We start from the raw sequence: 13,184 nt of genomic DNA, 5'->3' as shown, positions 1-13,184 counted from the left end.
TGTCCCGTTGTCATTCCACCCACACAGCCCGTTCCCTCCCAGCAGTCCCTTCTCCCGTGTTGAAGTCCCACAGTGTCCATGTTCATGTGTGAGGTGCAGGCCTGCCTAGACCCTGGGGAAATGTGTCCCTTTCTCCAGTAGCTGAATCTTTGTGCTTTTGTTCTCTTCTCACCTGCCCCCTGCTTCATAGGCTCCAGAATTTTAGCTCTAGGGACTGTGGGCACTGCTCTGCTTTCCTGCTCTGGAGAATCTTACAGGATCCTCGTTGAAGCAGGCCCATCTCATCAGGAAGGCTTCCTGCCTGTGGCCCGGAGCAGAGCATCCTTGACCTCCTTGTTCCTCAGGGTATACACCACAGGGTTCAACAGGGGGGTGATGACCGTGTACGTCACCGAGATCAGCTGATCCTGATCCCTGGTGTTCTCGGACTTGGGCTTGAGGTAGGCAATGGAGGCACAGCCATAGTGGACAATGACTACCGTGAGATGGGAGGCGCAGGTGGCAAAGGCCTTCTTCCGGCCCTCGGATGATGCGATCTTGAGGATGCTGGAGATGATGAGGACATAGGAGATGAAGACCAGCCCCATGGGAACCAGGATCACCACGACACTGATGATCAACGTCAAGATCTCATTGACTGTGGTGTCGATACAGGAGAGCTTCATGACCGGTCGGATGTCGCAGAAGAAGTGGGCAACCTTTGTGGCACAGAAGGGTAACCTGAACACAGCCAGCACCTGTGTCATGGCTACGATGAGGCCAGTGCTGCAGGCCGCCCCCACCAACTGGAGGCACACCCTCTTGTTCATGAGGATCGTGTACCTCAAGGGGTTGCAGATAGCCACATAGCGGTCGTACCCCATGGCCGTGAGCAGGAAACAGTTGTTGATGGCCAAGGTGATGAAGAAGAACATCTGGGTGGCACAGCCGGCCAAGGAGATGGGCCGGCTCAGGCCCAGGAGGTTACAGAGCATCTTAGGTATAATGACAAGCGTGTACATGGTCTCTGAAGCAGACAACATGCTCAGGAAGAAGTACATGGGCGTGTGGAGGTGACGGTCAGCACTAATGATGGTCACAATGATGATATTGCCAGTCAGTGTTAAAGCATACAGTGCAAGGAACACCACAAACAGGGTGAGCTGGTGCTCACGGAAGCTGGAGAACCCCTGAAAAGTGAACTCGCCCACCCAGCTGTGGTTCTCTCTCTCCATTAAATCATAGGCCGAATCTAAGAAAGAAAAAAAAAAAAAATCCTGTAAGGAACCTAAATGGGTGGTTTCTGTCAGGGAGGCTAGCGACTTCCTGTGGTTCCTTGGCCTCGGGTTTTGGCTTCTCTGTGTTCACATTCATGTTTGTTCCTTTTGGAAACAGAGAGTAAAACATTTTCTCGCTAAGAGAAAGAATGTGGCTTTTGGAGCCAAACGCTCTAAACTCCTACCATCATGTGCTAACTTATCTTGAGTAAGGAATTAACATCTCTTAGACCAGCCACCCCGTCTCTGTATGAACGTAGTGATGATGGCATCGTAGGGTTGTCGTAGGAGCACAACGCTTCAGCTTAAAACGTGGCTATTGGAATTCAACAAATGATCGGATACGTTCAGGTTTGTCTGCTCAGCTCTTGGGTCTGCAGGAACCGGCTCATTCCTGAGTGGCTAGGGGTTGGGTGGAGCACCGGCCATGTGGTTGTCACACCGCCCTCCCATTCCAGTTCTCCAGCTCTGTCAGGCCTGTTTCTCCCAACCTCCACCCTACAGGCTTCTTCTAGACACCAGTCGTTTCTCAGAGTCACCCAAGCCCATGATGCACTATAGCATCCCCATCCTCCCCCTTCCCCGCCCCTGGCATCCTCCTCCTTGCACAGGCAGCTAGCACCCAACTGCTTGCTGCCTCTCCTGTACTGACAGCACCTTACCACGTACTTGTGATTACAAAACGCATTCCGACCTGGTTAATGTCATTACCACCCGGTGGAGCGGGGAGAACCAGGATTACTGCCTGTCTTTGGATGCAGAAACTCTTCTGGAAATAGCCTGGGGACAAAAATGGGCTTGAACCTAAGTCTTCTGATCCTGGGCCTGTTGTCCCTTCCGCTAGCCAAAACTGCACTGTGGAGCTGCCCCCACCAGGGCTGGGCTGTATGGTCTTTGAGAACAGGGACCCCGGCGTGTCTGCTGCAGAGCAGGGCACAAGTACCTTGTGAGCTGCCCGCTAGGAAGCAGAGTGCTGGGGCACCACAGGGAGGCTTCCTTCCAAGAGGGGGAGGAGTGAGTGTTTTTAAACCCCGTGTCCTCTTCCCCGCTGTTTGGGCATGTGACAGCAGCAGAACCGGGCTGAATTTTAACACTGACATTAGAACCCCAGAAGAAAGCATGACACCCTTAACATCTCATTGGAAAACACACCATAGTGCAGCTCTTCTAACAGACTTCACCCAATTACCAGCCAACATATAATTATGGAACAGGTTTGCTACAAAAAAAATTAAATTCAAGAATAGGGGTGTCTCCTGAAAAGTACCTTTTGTTAGAAGTGCAGCAAATCATCATGTTGCAGAATGATTTACTGGTGGGTAAACAGCAAAGGTAAGCTTTCTGAGCACTTTTAAAATTAATCTGCTCTTCGGAAACACACCACTTTTAATAAAGGGAACCTCTAAAAACGCATCAGGGAGGGGGTGGTCATGTTTCAGCTCTTCAGAGCACGGTGTGAGAGAAAAATGCTCTAATGTTGCAAAACAAACAAAAACAAAAAAACCCAAAAACAAAAAACCAACAACTCATGTGCAGTTTCAGGGACCATTTCTTGACAAGGAAGGTGGCTTGGCGTTGAAGTGGGCACCACGGTAAGTAAGTGACCATCAGGCTGCTCCGTGAGGCTTTGTCAGCAGCATCTCTGGGTTATGACTTATTTGTAGAATGTGAACCAGGAATCCTCGCTGATAAGTGGCAGAGCCCCATTCTGTATGAGTCAAGATACCCTTTAATCCTGGGGGGTTAGGATTCCTTAGGGCTAGGAAGGCATCTTTGAAAGTGGCAAATCCAAGGCGGAAAACAAGTATTCCTAGACGCCAGGACACTGTGCAGTTTAAGACTTTAATAACCATAAAACCCATCTACGAGTGTTATTCCTTCTGTGGCCCTTTGTAAATCACTAAGGTCTTTTTTGAAATGTCACTTACTTTTCTTCCTGCGAATCTGTGGCTCGACAGAGAAGTGGAAGTAGAGGTCAGAGATGTGGCCCATGGGTCACAAGTATTCACAAATCATGGTCATGAAGAAAAGATCCCTGAATGTGGTCCTTCTACCTGCCCTTGGGCCAGTCCAGGGACGGAGCTAGAGGGAAAGTCACAGGGGACTCCTGGAATACTAGATACTCTGTCCAGCTGGAGAAGGAGCTTTTAACACCCAAGAAAAGCTCTCTGAGGACCATCTCTCGTGGTTTCTGGATGCCCTTCTCTGAGCACCCTTGAGAGTCACCCTAGGGCTGGAAGGAAGCCGACAGCCAGTGCCAGGGGACCTCGTTACAGGTGGAGAGCGTTTCCCATGTTGCCTGGGCCCAGGCTCTGGGAATCTTCCAGAGCTTTCTCTGTAAGTAGAAACAGCAGTGGCTTATTTGTCAGGTTTCATTTTTTAAATAAATATTCTATTTTTATACAGTTGGGCCTTGGAAAACCATGGTTACAAAACCCAAGTGAGCTCTCAACTAAGAGCCACTGCTTGGATTCCAGGAAACTGTGCAGTTTTCCCTGTAGTCAAGAACCCTGCTCAGCATTAGAGACTGGTTCTCCCCCATCCCCCCTTGGACTGAAATAGTCCAATCTGGCTGTAGTTTTTGTCCTGTGGGATTCAGACGTGGGAGAGCAAAGCTCAGTAGACCTCTCTGGAAGGCCAGGAGGCCACTGCAAGTGTCCCAATAAAGCTGAGCTGGGATTTCCTCCTCAGGGGACATCAGGCTGGCCTCCAGAGGCCCTTGCCATGCTGGCTTCCCTGTCCCAACCCCACATGCTGCCTTTCCCAAGAGTATCTTAGTCTCACTGGTTTTTCTTTTATATTGTTCAAAGATGAACTGAGACATATTAAAAATGGGAAGTTTATTTGAGCAGAAATCAAGTCCAGCAGCAGCCAACGGGCAGTGGTTAGAAGTGTGGTCCCTAGCAGGAACTCGGGGACTTGTCTGGAGAAAAGGAGGAAACAAGGCGAGGGAGGACCAGTTGGCTATAGCTTACAGCCTCTGTGGCTTGGCGTGGCTGGTTGTCCTCAGTATCCTGATTTCACAACCATGAGGCATTTATGGGCTTAGACTTGGGTTCCTTTATATAGGCACCAGACCTTACAGTCTCCCAGCCTGTGGCCTCCAGTTTAATTAATCTAACATTCCTGCTTACCCTTATTGGTCTCCTCTCCTGACAGATCCCTTCCAAGGTGATTTTTCTACAGTTCACAGAAATGCCTATATGTGTATTTTTTTTAAGATTTTATTTATTCATTTTACACACAGAGAGAGATCACAAGTAGGCAGAGAAGCAGGCAGAGAGGAGGAAGCAGGCTCCCCACTGAGCAGAGAGTCCGATGTTCAACTTGATCCCAGGACCCTGAGATCATGACCTGAGCCGAAGGCAGAGGCTTTAACCCACTGAGCCACCCAGGCACCCCTATATGTGTATCTTGATAAGCCTGAAAAACATCCCTGTTCCTCCCCTGCCCCCCATTCCCACTTCTCTACTGAATTTGTGGTCACTTTTAAATTTAGAAAATTATAACTTGAAGAGTTTACAGCAAATATAAACGTGGTGATTAATGTTCGCCCTTCTCCCTACCCGTTTCAGAGACCAAGAGGGGAGACTGGCCAAACTAGAGTTACGTAGGAGACTCAAAAATTTCTCGTTCGGCTGTTGCCATGAACAGGTAGCATCTCAGCCTCTCCCTTGTTACTTGCAGCCGCGTGGTCTCGTCATATGTGTTATAGCCTTTGTTGCTTTGAGGTCACAGTGGGATGGGATCGTCCCTCACTTTGGTGTCACCTTGCTGGGTTTTTGCTCTGCTCTAGCGAGAACACCCCAGTTGTCTCCCTGGTTGTCACTGAAGACACAAATCCGATCAGTGGCACAGACAGCCTCCCTCCCTCCCCGAAATGGGAAGCAGATATAAAGCCTCTTGCTCCAGAGACCAGCAGGACACCTCTGTCGACACACCCTCAGGCCAGGGAGAACTTCCTGCTGCGACAGTCTGGTCCAAAGTAGGCCACATTAGAGCATGGTGACCTGGTGGCCTGATTTCCCAGGTGTCCTTTTATGTTTCAAGGGCTGAAAAAGGAAGTCCAGCTGAATCCTAAGTTTCTGAGTCACCCAAAAAGGAAGGAGGACCATGGTTAGGGCTCCGGTGAGCAGCTGACAATGGCAGGTTTCTCAGGTACGGCCATGTCTGGGCCAGGGAGGCTGAGTCCTGGGACCACGCGAGGTGGCTTGACCACAGCCCAGCCTCAGGCAGGTGCACTTGGCCACCACTGCAGGGGCTTGTACAGAAACTCAGATGTTCTAGTCTGCAGCATCACCGGGGACTGGGGCAGCCAGGATCTGTCTCCTGGGTGGCTGGTCACTGAGGCTTGCCCCATGCCATTCCATTGATCCTGGGCTGTCACCTGAAATGCCTCCACGTGGCCCCTGCAGGTGACCTGGGCTTCTTCCCAGCCTGAGGCTCTGGATTCCAAGGGCAAGTCCCCCCAACCCCCCAAGGCTGTGTGATCTGTTGTGACCTCACCTCAGACTTCACCATGCGGTGCTGGTCCCAGCAAAGCGTTTCCTGGTCTCAAGGACAGGGTGCAGCCTCCACCTCCTCATGGGCCGTATGGAATGAGGGCTGCTGTGTCCACTTTTAAGACACCCAGTCTGCCCCGGGCAAGTTAGCTGCTGAACGGTACCTCCCGCGATCAGTTGAGGTGAGTTGTTGAGAGAAAATAAAAATTGGACTGATTTCAGACTTCCCCGATTAGGGATCTACATAAACCTAATCATTCTGTTTGAAATACTTAAGTTCTAGGAGCTCTTGGAAAATGAAAGGAAAACATGAACCCCTCCCCCAAAGGGAGATTTTGTATCTCCGCCTAATCTAACATTAGCAGCTTGGGGTGACATCGGGGTTGGAAAGTGTAAGATACGTTGAGATGACTGGTGATGACCACGAAAGGCAGACAAAAGCTCTAAGCCGTTTTGTGATTAACGACACTCTGGCTCGGCCAGCGAGATCCGGCAGCCGCCAGGTGACATGACTGTGGTATGGTTTTTGTGACCACATGGAGACTTGGCACGTTATGATCTTTATTTAAAGATATTTATCATTTTTAACACACTTTATGCTTAACACTATGTTTAAAAGGATGTAAGTTGTGAAGCATAAACATCTGGAAGCTCCCCACTCCGCTCTAGCTCTGCTCACACATTCTCACCCCCCGCCACGCCCAGCAGCGCCTCCTTTATGGTTTTGTGTTGGTTGTTGTCTTATTTCGTACCATTACGACGTATGTATGTTTCAACAATATGTTGTTTATTTATATCTCCTTCTGAACTTTATAAAAATCATAGACTATATATTGTTTTCTGGGATTTGCTTTTTTCAAAACTTCAGGGTCACATTTCAGAGATCCAGAGGGAGCTGTGGTCTCAGACTTCCCCTGCTTTGGAATGTCCCACCATGGGAACTTGTCCCAGGGCTTCTCATCCCTCCCGGAGAGGGCGAAGGTGGTGGTTTCAGGTTTGTATTCTTCTAAATTGTAGTGTTTCACATATCTCAGCACATGATTCCTTGAGCAAACATGGGGAAGTTCCTCTGAGATTTCTCTTTTAGGGGAATGACTAGCTTAAGGGATATAAAAATGTTCAATTTTACAAGATCGTGCCAAATTGAGTTTTGAAGCGGTTGTGGCAGTTGACGCTGTGACACGCAAAGCGTACGGGGAATTCCACCTCATCTAGATCCTTGCACGCCCTTAGCAGACTTCCTAATTTCTGTCACACTTGTGGGTGTAAAACGGTGGTTTTGCTTAGTTTCCTGAGTCCTAAAGAGGTGACCATCTTTTCAAAGTTTATCGGCCATGAATATTTGTCTTTCACAGAATACTTGTTTGTGTCCCCCCAGCTTCTACGGGGTTGTGTTTTCCTTGTTCAGTTGTAACAGGTCTTTAATACTCTGGGTGCTGCCCTCTTGTTCTTGGTATACTACAGGAATATTCGCTACCATTTGGTGGCTTGTTTTTTTCATTTTCTTTATGGTGCTTTTTATTGAACAAAATTATCGTAATGTCGTCAAATGTATCATTCTTGTCTTTTATGGTTAGCTCTCTTTGTATCTTCCTGGCAGTTTTACCTTCATGTTGCAATAATCTTATTTTTTTCTAAGCATATTAACATACTGTTCATATTGAAATCCACTGATTTTTGTGGATGTGATAATATAGATGTCTAAATGCATTTTTGTTTTGTTTTGTTTTGTTTTTTTACATGGATAACCACTTATCCTGGCACTTGTGTTTGAAGAGCCTCCTTTCTCCACTGGCCTATGATTCTATCTGCCACATCACACAACGAGACACACAAATGGGTTAGTTTAGGGACTCTTTCTTTTGCTCCATTGGTCTGTTTGACTTCCTGTGTCAAGATGACACTGTCTTAACAATGATAACTTGATAATAATCTTTGTTTTCAGAGAGATCAGCTCCTCCTTCTTATTAAGTAGTTAGACCCTTGCTTTTCCATACAAATCATTAGGGAATGAATTGATGATATACGCTATCTCCCCATGTATTTAAAGGTCTATAATCTTTTGTGGGAGGTCCTCAAGATCACCCGAGCTAGATGATTCTCTTGAAAGGACCCCCCGTCCCCCAGAGGCAGAAGAACTGTTGTAGTCATGGTTATGGTTTATTATAGTGGTAAGGTGCTGATTAGAACTAACAAAGGGGAAGGAGCAGGGGTAAACAGTCCAGGAGAAACTCTACTTCAGCTTCCAAGTGTCCTTTCCTGATGGAGTCATGGGGACATGTGTGAATTTCCCAGCACCAGCACATGACAGTAAATGCAAAGTGGTGTCACCCAGGGACTCTCACCTGAGCCTTGGTGTCAAGGTTTCTGTTAGGGGTCAGCCATATGGTCCTACAACACCGTGCTACTGACCTCGGGTCCTCAGGCTCCAGCCCTCTGGAGCAAACACTTGTTCAGCATAAATCACAGTGTTAATATAAATGATCTGATCAGACAGGTATTTGGCTCAAGGTCTTGAAACACAAAATTTTATAGAACAGCATAATTCAGGGGCTTGGTACTCCTCTCCCAGGAGCTGGCCAAGGGACCGTCTGAAAGATGAGCCCTTCTTGGGAGTAGGCGGGGTTTCAGCAATGCAGGCTTTCCTGAGCTAACCCTTTTCTGCATAGATGTCTTTAAAAAAAATAATTTTGTCATGTTTTTTAAAACACTTTTTAAGGACACAGTTTCAGACCTAGAGAAAACTCATAAGAATACAAAAATGGCTTTACAAACATCTTTTGTCTGGATGCCCAATTATTTGTATTTTATCCCACTTGCTTCATCAGGTTTTCCCTCCTCCCTCCTCCTCTGGTTCTCTCATTTTCTTCCAAAGCACTTTAGAGTAAGTTGAGGCGATTGTCTCACTGTGCCTTGAATAGTTTTGTGTGTACTTCCTACGAAGAGTATTTTCTTACAGAACCACAGCACAGTTGTTGAGAATCAGTGTGTGTATGTAGAGATCCATACGTAGAGTAGTTAGTATCAGACATGGTAAAACTATTGTCTGACCCACAACTCATTGTCAGTTACCCTGGTCATCCCAATAACGTCCTTTATAGCTAAGCTTCTTTGCAGTCCAAGGTCCCATCCACGATTACCTGTTGTTTTTTGTTGCCCTGTTTCTTTAGTGTATTTTTACCTGAACTGGTACCGTGGTTGTCTTTGTGTTTCTCAACCTTGATACTTTTGAAAATGACAGGCCAAGGGTGTTTGTAAAATGTCTCTTAGTTTAGGTGACCTGAGGAGTGCTAGAAATTCTAGTTTTTCCTTCGCATTCATCTCCAAGTCTTTTTCAATTCCTTCTCTCTTTATCCTTTAATCTCCTTCACGATTAATTCAGATTGAGTTTTTAACAAGAATGTTACAGAAGGGATGCTGTATCATTCCCAATGCATCCTGGGAGTTGTGTGATGTCAGTTTGTTCCAATATTAGTGACGTGACCTCCTGAAGTGAGAGAGCGAGGTTCTTGTCTCATGGAGTCAAAGAATGACTCTCTCAGGAGAAGGAGAGTGAGTAAAGCGATAGTGTTTTATGAAGCAAAGATACAGAGAAAGGCCTTGGGAGTGAGAGGGGTCCTGACAGGTCCTGACAGGATGGCCAATGTGGGCCTTCACCAACTGTCTTTTATTTAGAACTGACTAGGGGGCTTGTGACCCTATCATTCCCGTGATGTCTTGGTTTGAGTATGGACTGGTGATAACATCTTTAGTGTCTTAATACTACTTTGGGGTCTGGTCATTCTTTGTTGGTCAAAATGTGATGGACATAAAAAGACCCACCTCTGATGCCCAGTTCAGGGTGGTCTGGTCAGTTCCCTTATTTCTGATTTCCTTACACCTCAACATTTCTGGGATTTCTGTGAGCCTGATCCCGTAGCCCCCCTACCTCTCTCTCCCTACCGAGGCCCACCTGTCCCTTACTCAATGAGACCATTCCGATGTGTATCCGTGGGTCATATACTTGGGGAATGATTGCCAACATGTATCTTGGTGTCGGGGGGTGGTGAGGGAGATAAAGGAAGTTTCCGAACGCATTTCTGTGTTTTAAAGTAGACTTACGGCATCCTGGGGGTCAGGTTAGATTGCCTTTTGCCCTTTGCAAAGTGTCAACATCCAGGCATTCAAGTCCCCAGGGGACTGTCACTCTGCCTATTTCAAGGACTTGTCAATAGTTTGTAAGTAGTAAGGAAATTTCATAATTTTTCCATCTGTCTACGTTTCGCAAATCACTATAATCTCTTGTTCAAGGTGGTATCCACTAGATCTCTTTATTGTAAAGTTAGTATTTTCTCTTTTTGGGGGGTGACCTACTGAGATTAATATGCTCTTCCTCCTCAAACTCTCACCCTGGAGTTTTAGGCTCCCTGATGAGTTTCTGACTCCATCTTTCCTGCATTACATAAGTCGGCATTCTACGTAAGGAAGATTCCTATTTAGGTACAAGCAGATTTAGATGGTATAGGTACTACTAGATAATGGTGGATACTGTAACATTATCTTGATGTCCACATCATCACAGAACCAGTCAGTGGGAAAACCTTAAGTCTGGCTGCTCTGTTCTTTTGACCTCTTTCCATTATTCACTGATAACTTTTTTATACACCAGCCCAGTAAGATGTCCCAGGCTTGTCTTGTACTTCCCCAGCACTGGCCCTGGAATCAGCCATCGATGCAGGGAGCTCTGGTACCTTTTGGCAGAGGATAATACTTAGAAACCAAGATCTGGTTATACTTTCTGCCATTGCTGTATGATTATTTTTGGACTCTTGCAGTGAAAAAGCTAAGAAGTGGTATGTCTCTTGGTGTCTGCGTATTAATATCTACATCTTAAAATCCACAATTTCATAATAGTATCTGCAATTCAAACTATCTCACAGTCTACTCTGGTGTTGCTCCTTTCCATATTTATAAGTCCTGTCTACAGCACTAAAAATCCAGTTCATAGTCTCAGTATATTTGCACATTTGCTTCTTTAATATACAGAGAAAGTTGTTTCTAAATTGCTAACCCCCTGCTACGTCAAAAACCTAACCTACTTAATAGAATTCAGAAATGTTCTATGCATATACCTGAGCATGTGTTTTTGTAATACAAAGGGACTGTGTTCTGTGTCCTGTTATAAACGTGTTCATATAACAATACATGGGAGATGTCTTGACAAATCAGTATTGGAAGACTTATGCATTCATTTGAACAACTGTGTGTTGTAGAGTAAAAATACAACATAATTTATTTAACTTGGATCAGTGGATAAGTAAGCTGTTTGCGGTTTCCAACATTTTTTAGGAGTATGCTAAAGAATCAGTCTTTGGGGGCGCCTGGGTGGCTCAGTGGGTTAAAGCCGCTGCCTTCGGCTCAGGTCATGATCTCGGAGTCCTGGGATCGAGCCCCGCATCGGGCTCTCTGCTCAGCAGGGAGCCTGCTTCCTCCTCTCTCTCTGCCTGCCTCTCTGCCTGCTTGTGATCTCTCTATCAAATAAATAAATAAAATCTTTAAAAAAAAAAAAAAAAAAAGAATCAGTCTTTGTATAGAGTTGTGCCCTCCTGGGAGCATATCTATAAGATCCATTCATGAAAGTAAAATTCCTGGTCAGTTTAAGAACTTAGGTACTAGTGCTAGACAGAAGCCAGAATAGGATGTACATCTGCATTTGGCATAACTGAGAATGCTTTCTTACCCACACTTCCTTCCACCGTGGGCTTTGACCAATTTTTTCAGCGTTTGGCAAGCTGATAGGTAAAAATGGTGTATTATTTCTTTCTTTGGATTTTTATTTCTTTAATTATGAATGAGGCTGAATATCTTTTCCTACGCTTATTAGTCACTTGTACTTCCTTTGCTGTGACTGTCCGTTTACATACCTTGCTCATTTTTTTTATTGTATTGCCATTTTCTTGTAATGAGTTCTATAATGGGGAAATATGCCTTCGATCACCCATGTTGCAGATAGCTTTCTTCCACTTACAACTTTTACTGAGTTTATGGGCTTGAAATTCTATTAGGATTATATTTATGTGTACGTCAGGGCCTTTCTCACTACAAGATTATTTTTTTTAAAGGACCCATATTTTCATTTCTACCTTCTATGTTTCAATATGTGATTCATTTGGACTGTAATTGGTTGTAAGAAACAAATTTTGAAATATTTCTTAAGATCAAGTCAGACATTCCTTTTGTTATTCCCAATAACTAGGCATCGTCTCAACACCACTGAAGGGGGAGCAGATTTTGCGATCCCAGAATGTGTCCCTCTGGCGTGGGGATAATTTTAAGCTGGTTATTTTTAACAGCACACACAGGTGTAGCTCTGAAAACTGAATAGAATTGATCCTTTCAAGAGACATTTGCATTTATAAGGGAAATCTCCATTTGTAAGGGTGTCTCCCTCATTGGTAGGGAAACGAGGAGAGTCTTACCACGTCTGTATCACAGCCTTACCCTGGGTTACTGTGCTTTTTCTGGTCACCTTCTATGATTCTCCCCTTTACCCCCCAACATATTCCTTTGTCTTTGGCTTGTATTTAAGGTGATGGCTTTATTTGGGGGAATTACTTAGTTTTTCTGGGGCTCCCATGCATACAGTAGGTATATATGCTGTTAAACTTTGATTTTCTCCTGTTAACCTGTTTTACATCAATTTTATATCAATTATCAGACCAGCCAAAGAACCTAGAAGAGGGAAAACGTTTCCACCCCTAGGTCATACACTGAATAATAAAAACACCGTATATTGGTACTCCATGATGCTACCACCTGCGAACCCCCCCACCCCAACCATAGTTCCTCTTTGGAATTTCTCTATTCTCACATTTTTAAGAATGGTGTTTTTATGGATTTCTTATTTGTATTCATAGAAATTTAAGGAGAATAAACATCTTTAATCTTCACACTGAGGCTTTCCATCCAAAGCGAGATTTAGAAAGAAACACTTTTATGTTTCATAGGGTTTTAAGATCTTTTCCATAGAAACTGCACATTTCATATTCCCATGTATTTGCTATGTTTTGTTTCATTTAGAAATGGGCTACTTCCATTATATTTTCTAGAAATCTGTTGATTTATTGCTTATCTTTCCAGCTCATTCTCACTGGTACCCTAATCCAAATAATTTCTCAATTTGTGAAGTCCTACACTCTGTATCTCTATGTGTTTCCATCATTCCCAGGCTCTCGGGCTACTTCCTGCTCCCACTGTTCTCACTGTCCTCCCCACCCTGTCGAGCCTCCACAGACTGTCATTGTCAATTATTGCCTTGCTTTTACCTTGAATTTACTTGCTCCTGTCTTATCTTGCGTTATGCCTGCTTTGGTTAGACCAAATATTGCTTGGGCAGAGCACCCATGCAAATGAACTTCATGTTTTACCGGGCAAAAAGGCTACACTA

At 45.2% G+C, this 13,184-nt stretch overlaps 1 protein-coding gene across 1 annotated transcript; it reads right to left on the bottom strand.

Annotated features, from left to right (window-relative positions):
• Window positions 1-284: 284 nt before the first annotated feature.
• On the bottom strand, window positions 285-1,214 carry LOC116859914 (olfactory receptor 10J1-like). The gene has a single exon (XM_032845626.1). It carries the CDS (start codon window positions 1,212-1,214, stop codon window positions 285-287), a length of 930 nt encoding a protein of 309 aa, XP_032701517.1.
• Window positions 1,215-13,184: the final 11,970 nt, after the last annotated feature.

Source organism: Lontra canadensis, unplaced genomic scaffold, assembly GCF_010015895.1.
Source record: "Lontra canadensis isolate GAN:19392208 unplaced genomic scaffold, GSC_riverotter_1.0 scaffold168, whole genome shotgun sequence".
NCBI classification, from domain to species: Eukaryota; Metazoa; Chordata; class Mammalia; order Carnivora; family Mustelidae; genus Lontra; species Lontra canadensis.
The sequence above is the reverse complement of the archived record's forward strand: the minus strand, read 5'-3'. Positions and strand labels throughout refer to the sequence as shown.

Coding starts and splice junctions, on each gene's coding strand:
- LOC116859914 (XM_032845626.1), bottom strand. CDS start 1,214: ATGGAGAGAGAGAACCACAGCTGGGTGGGCGAGTTCACTTTTCAGGGG.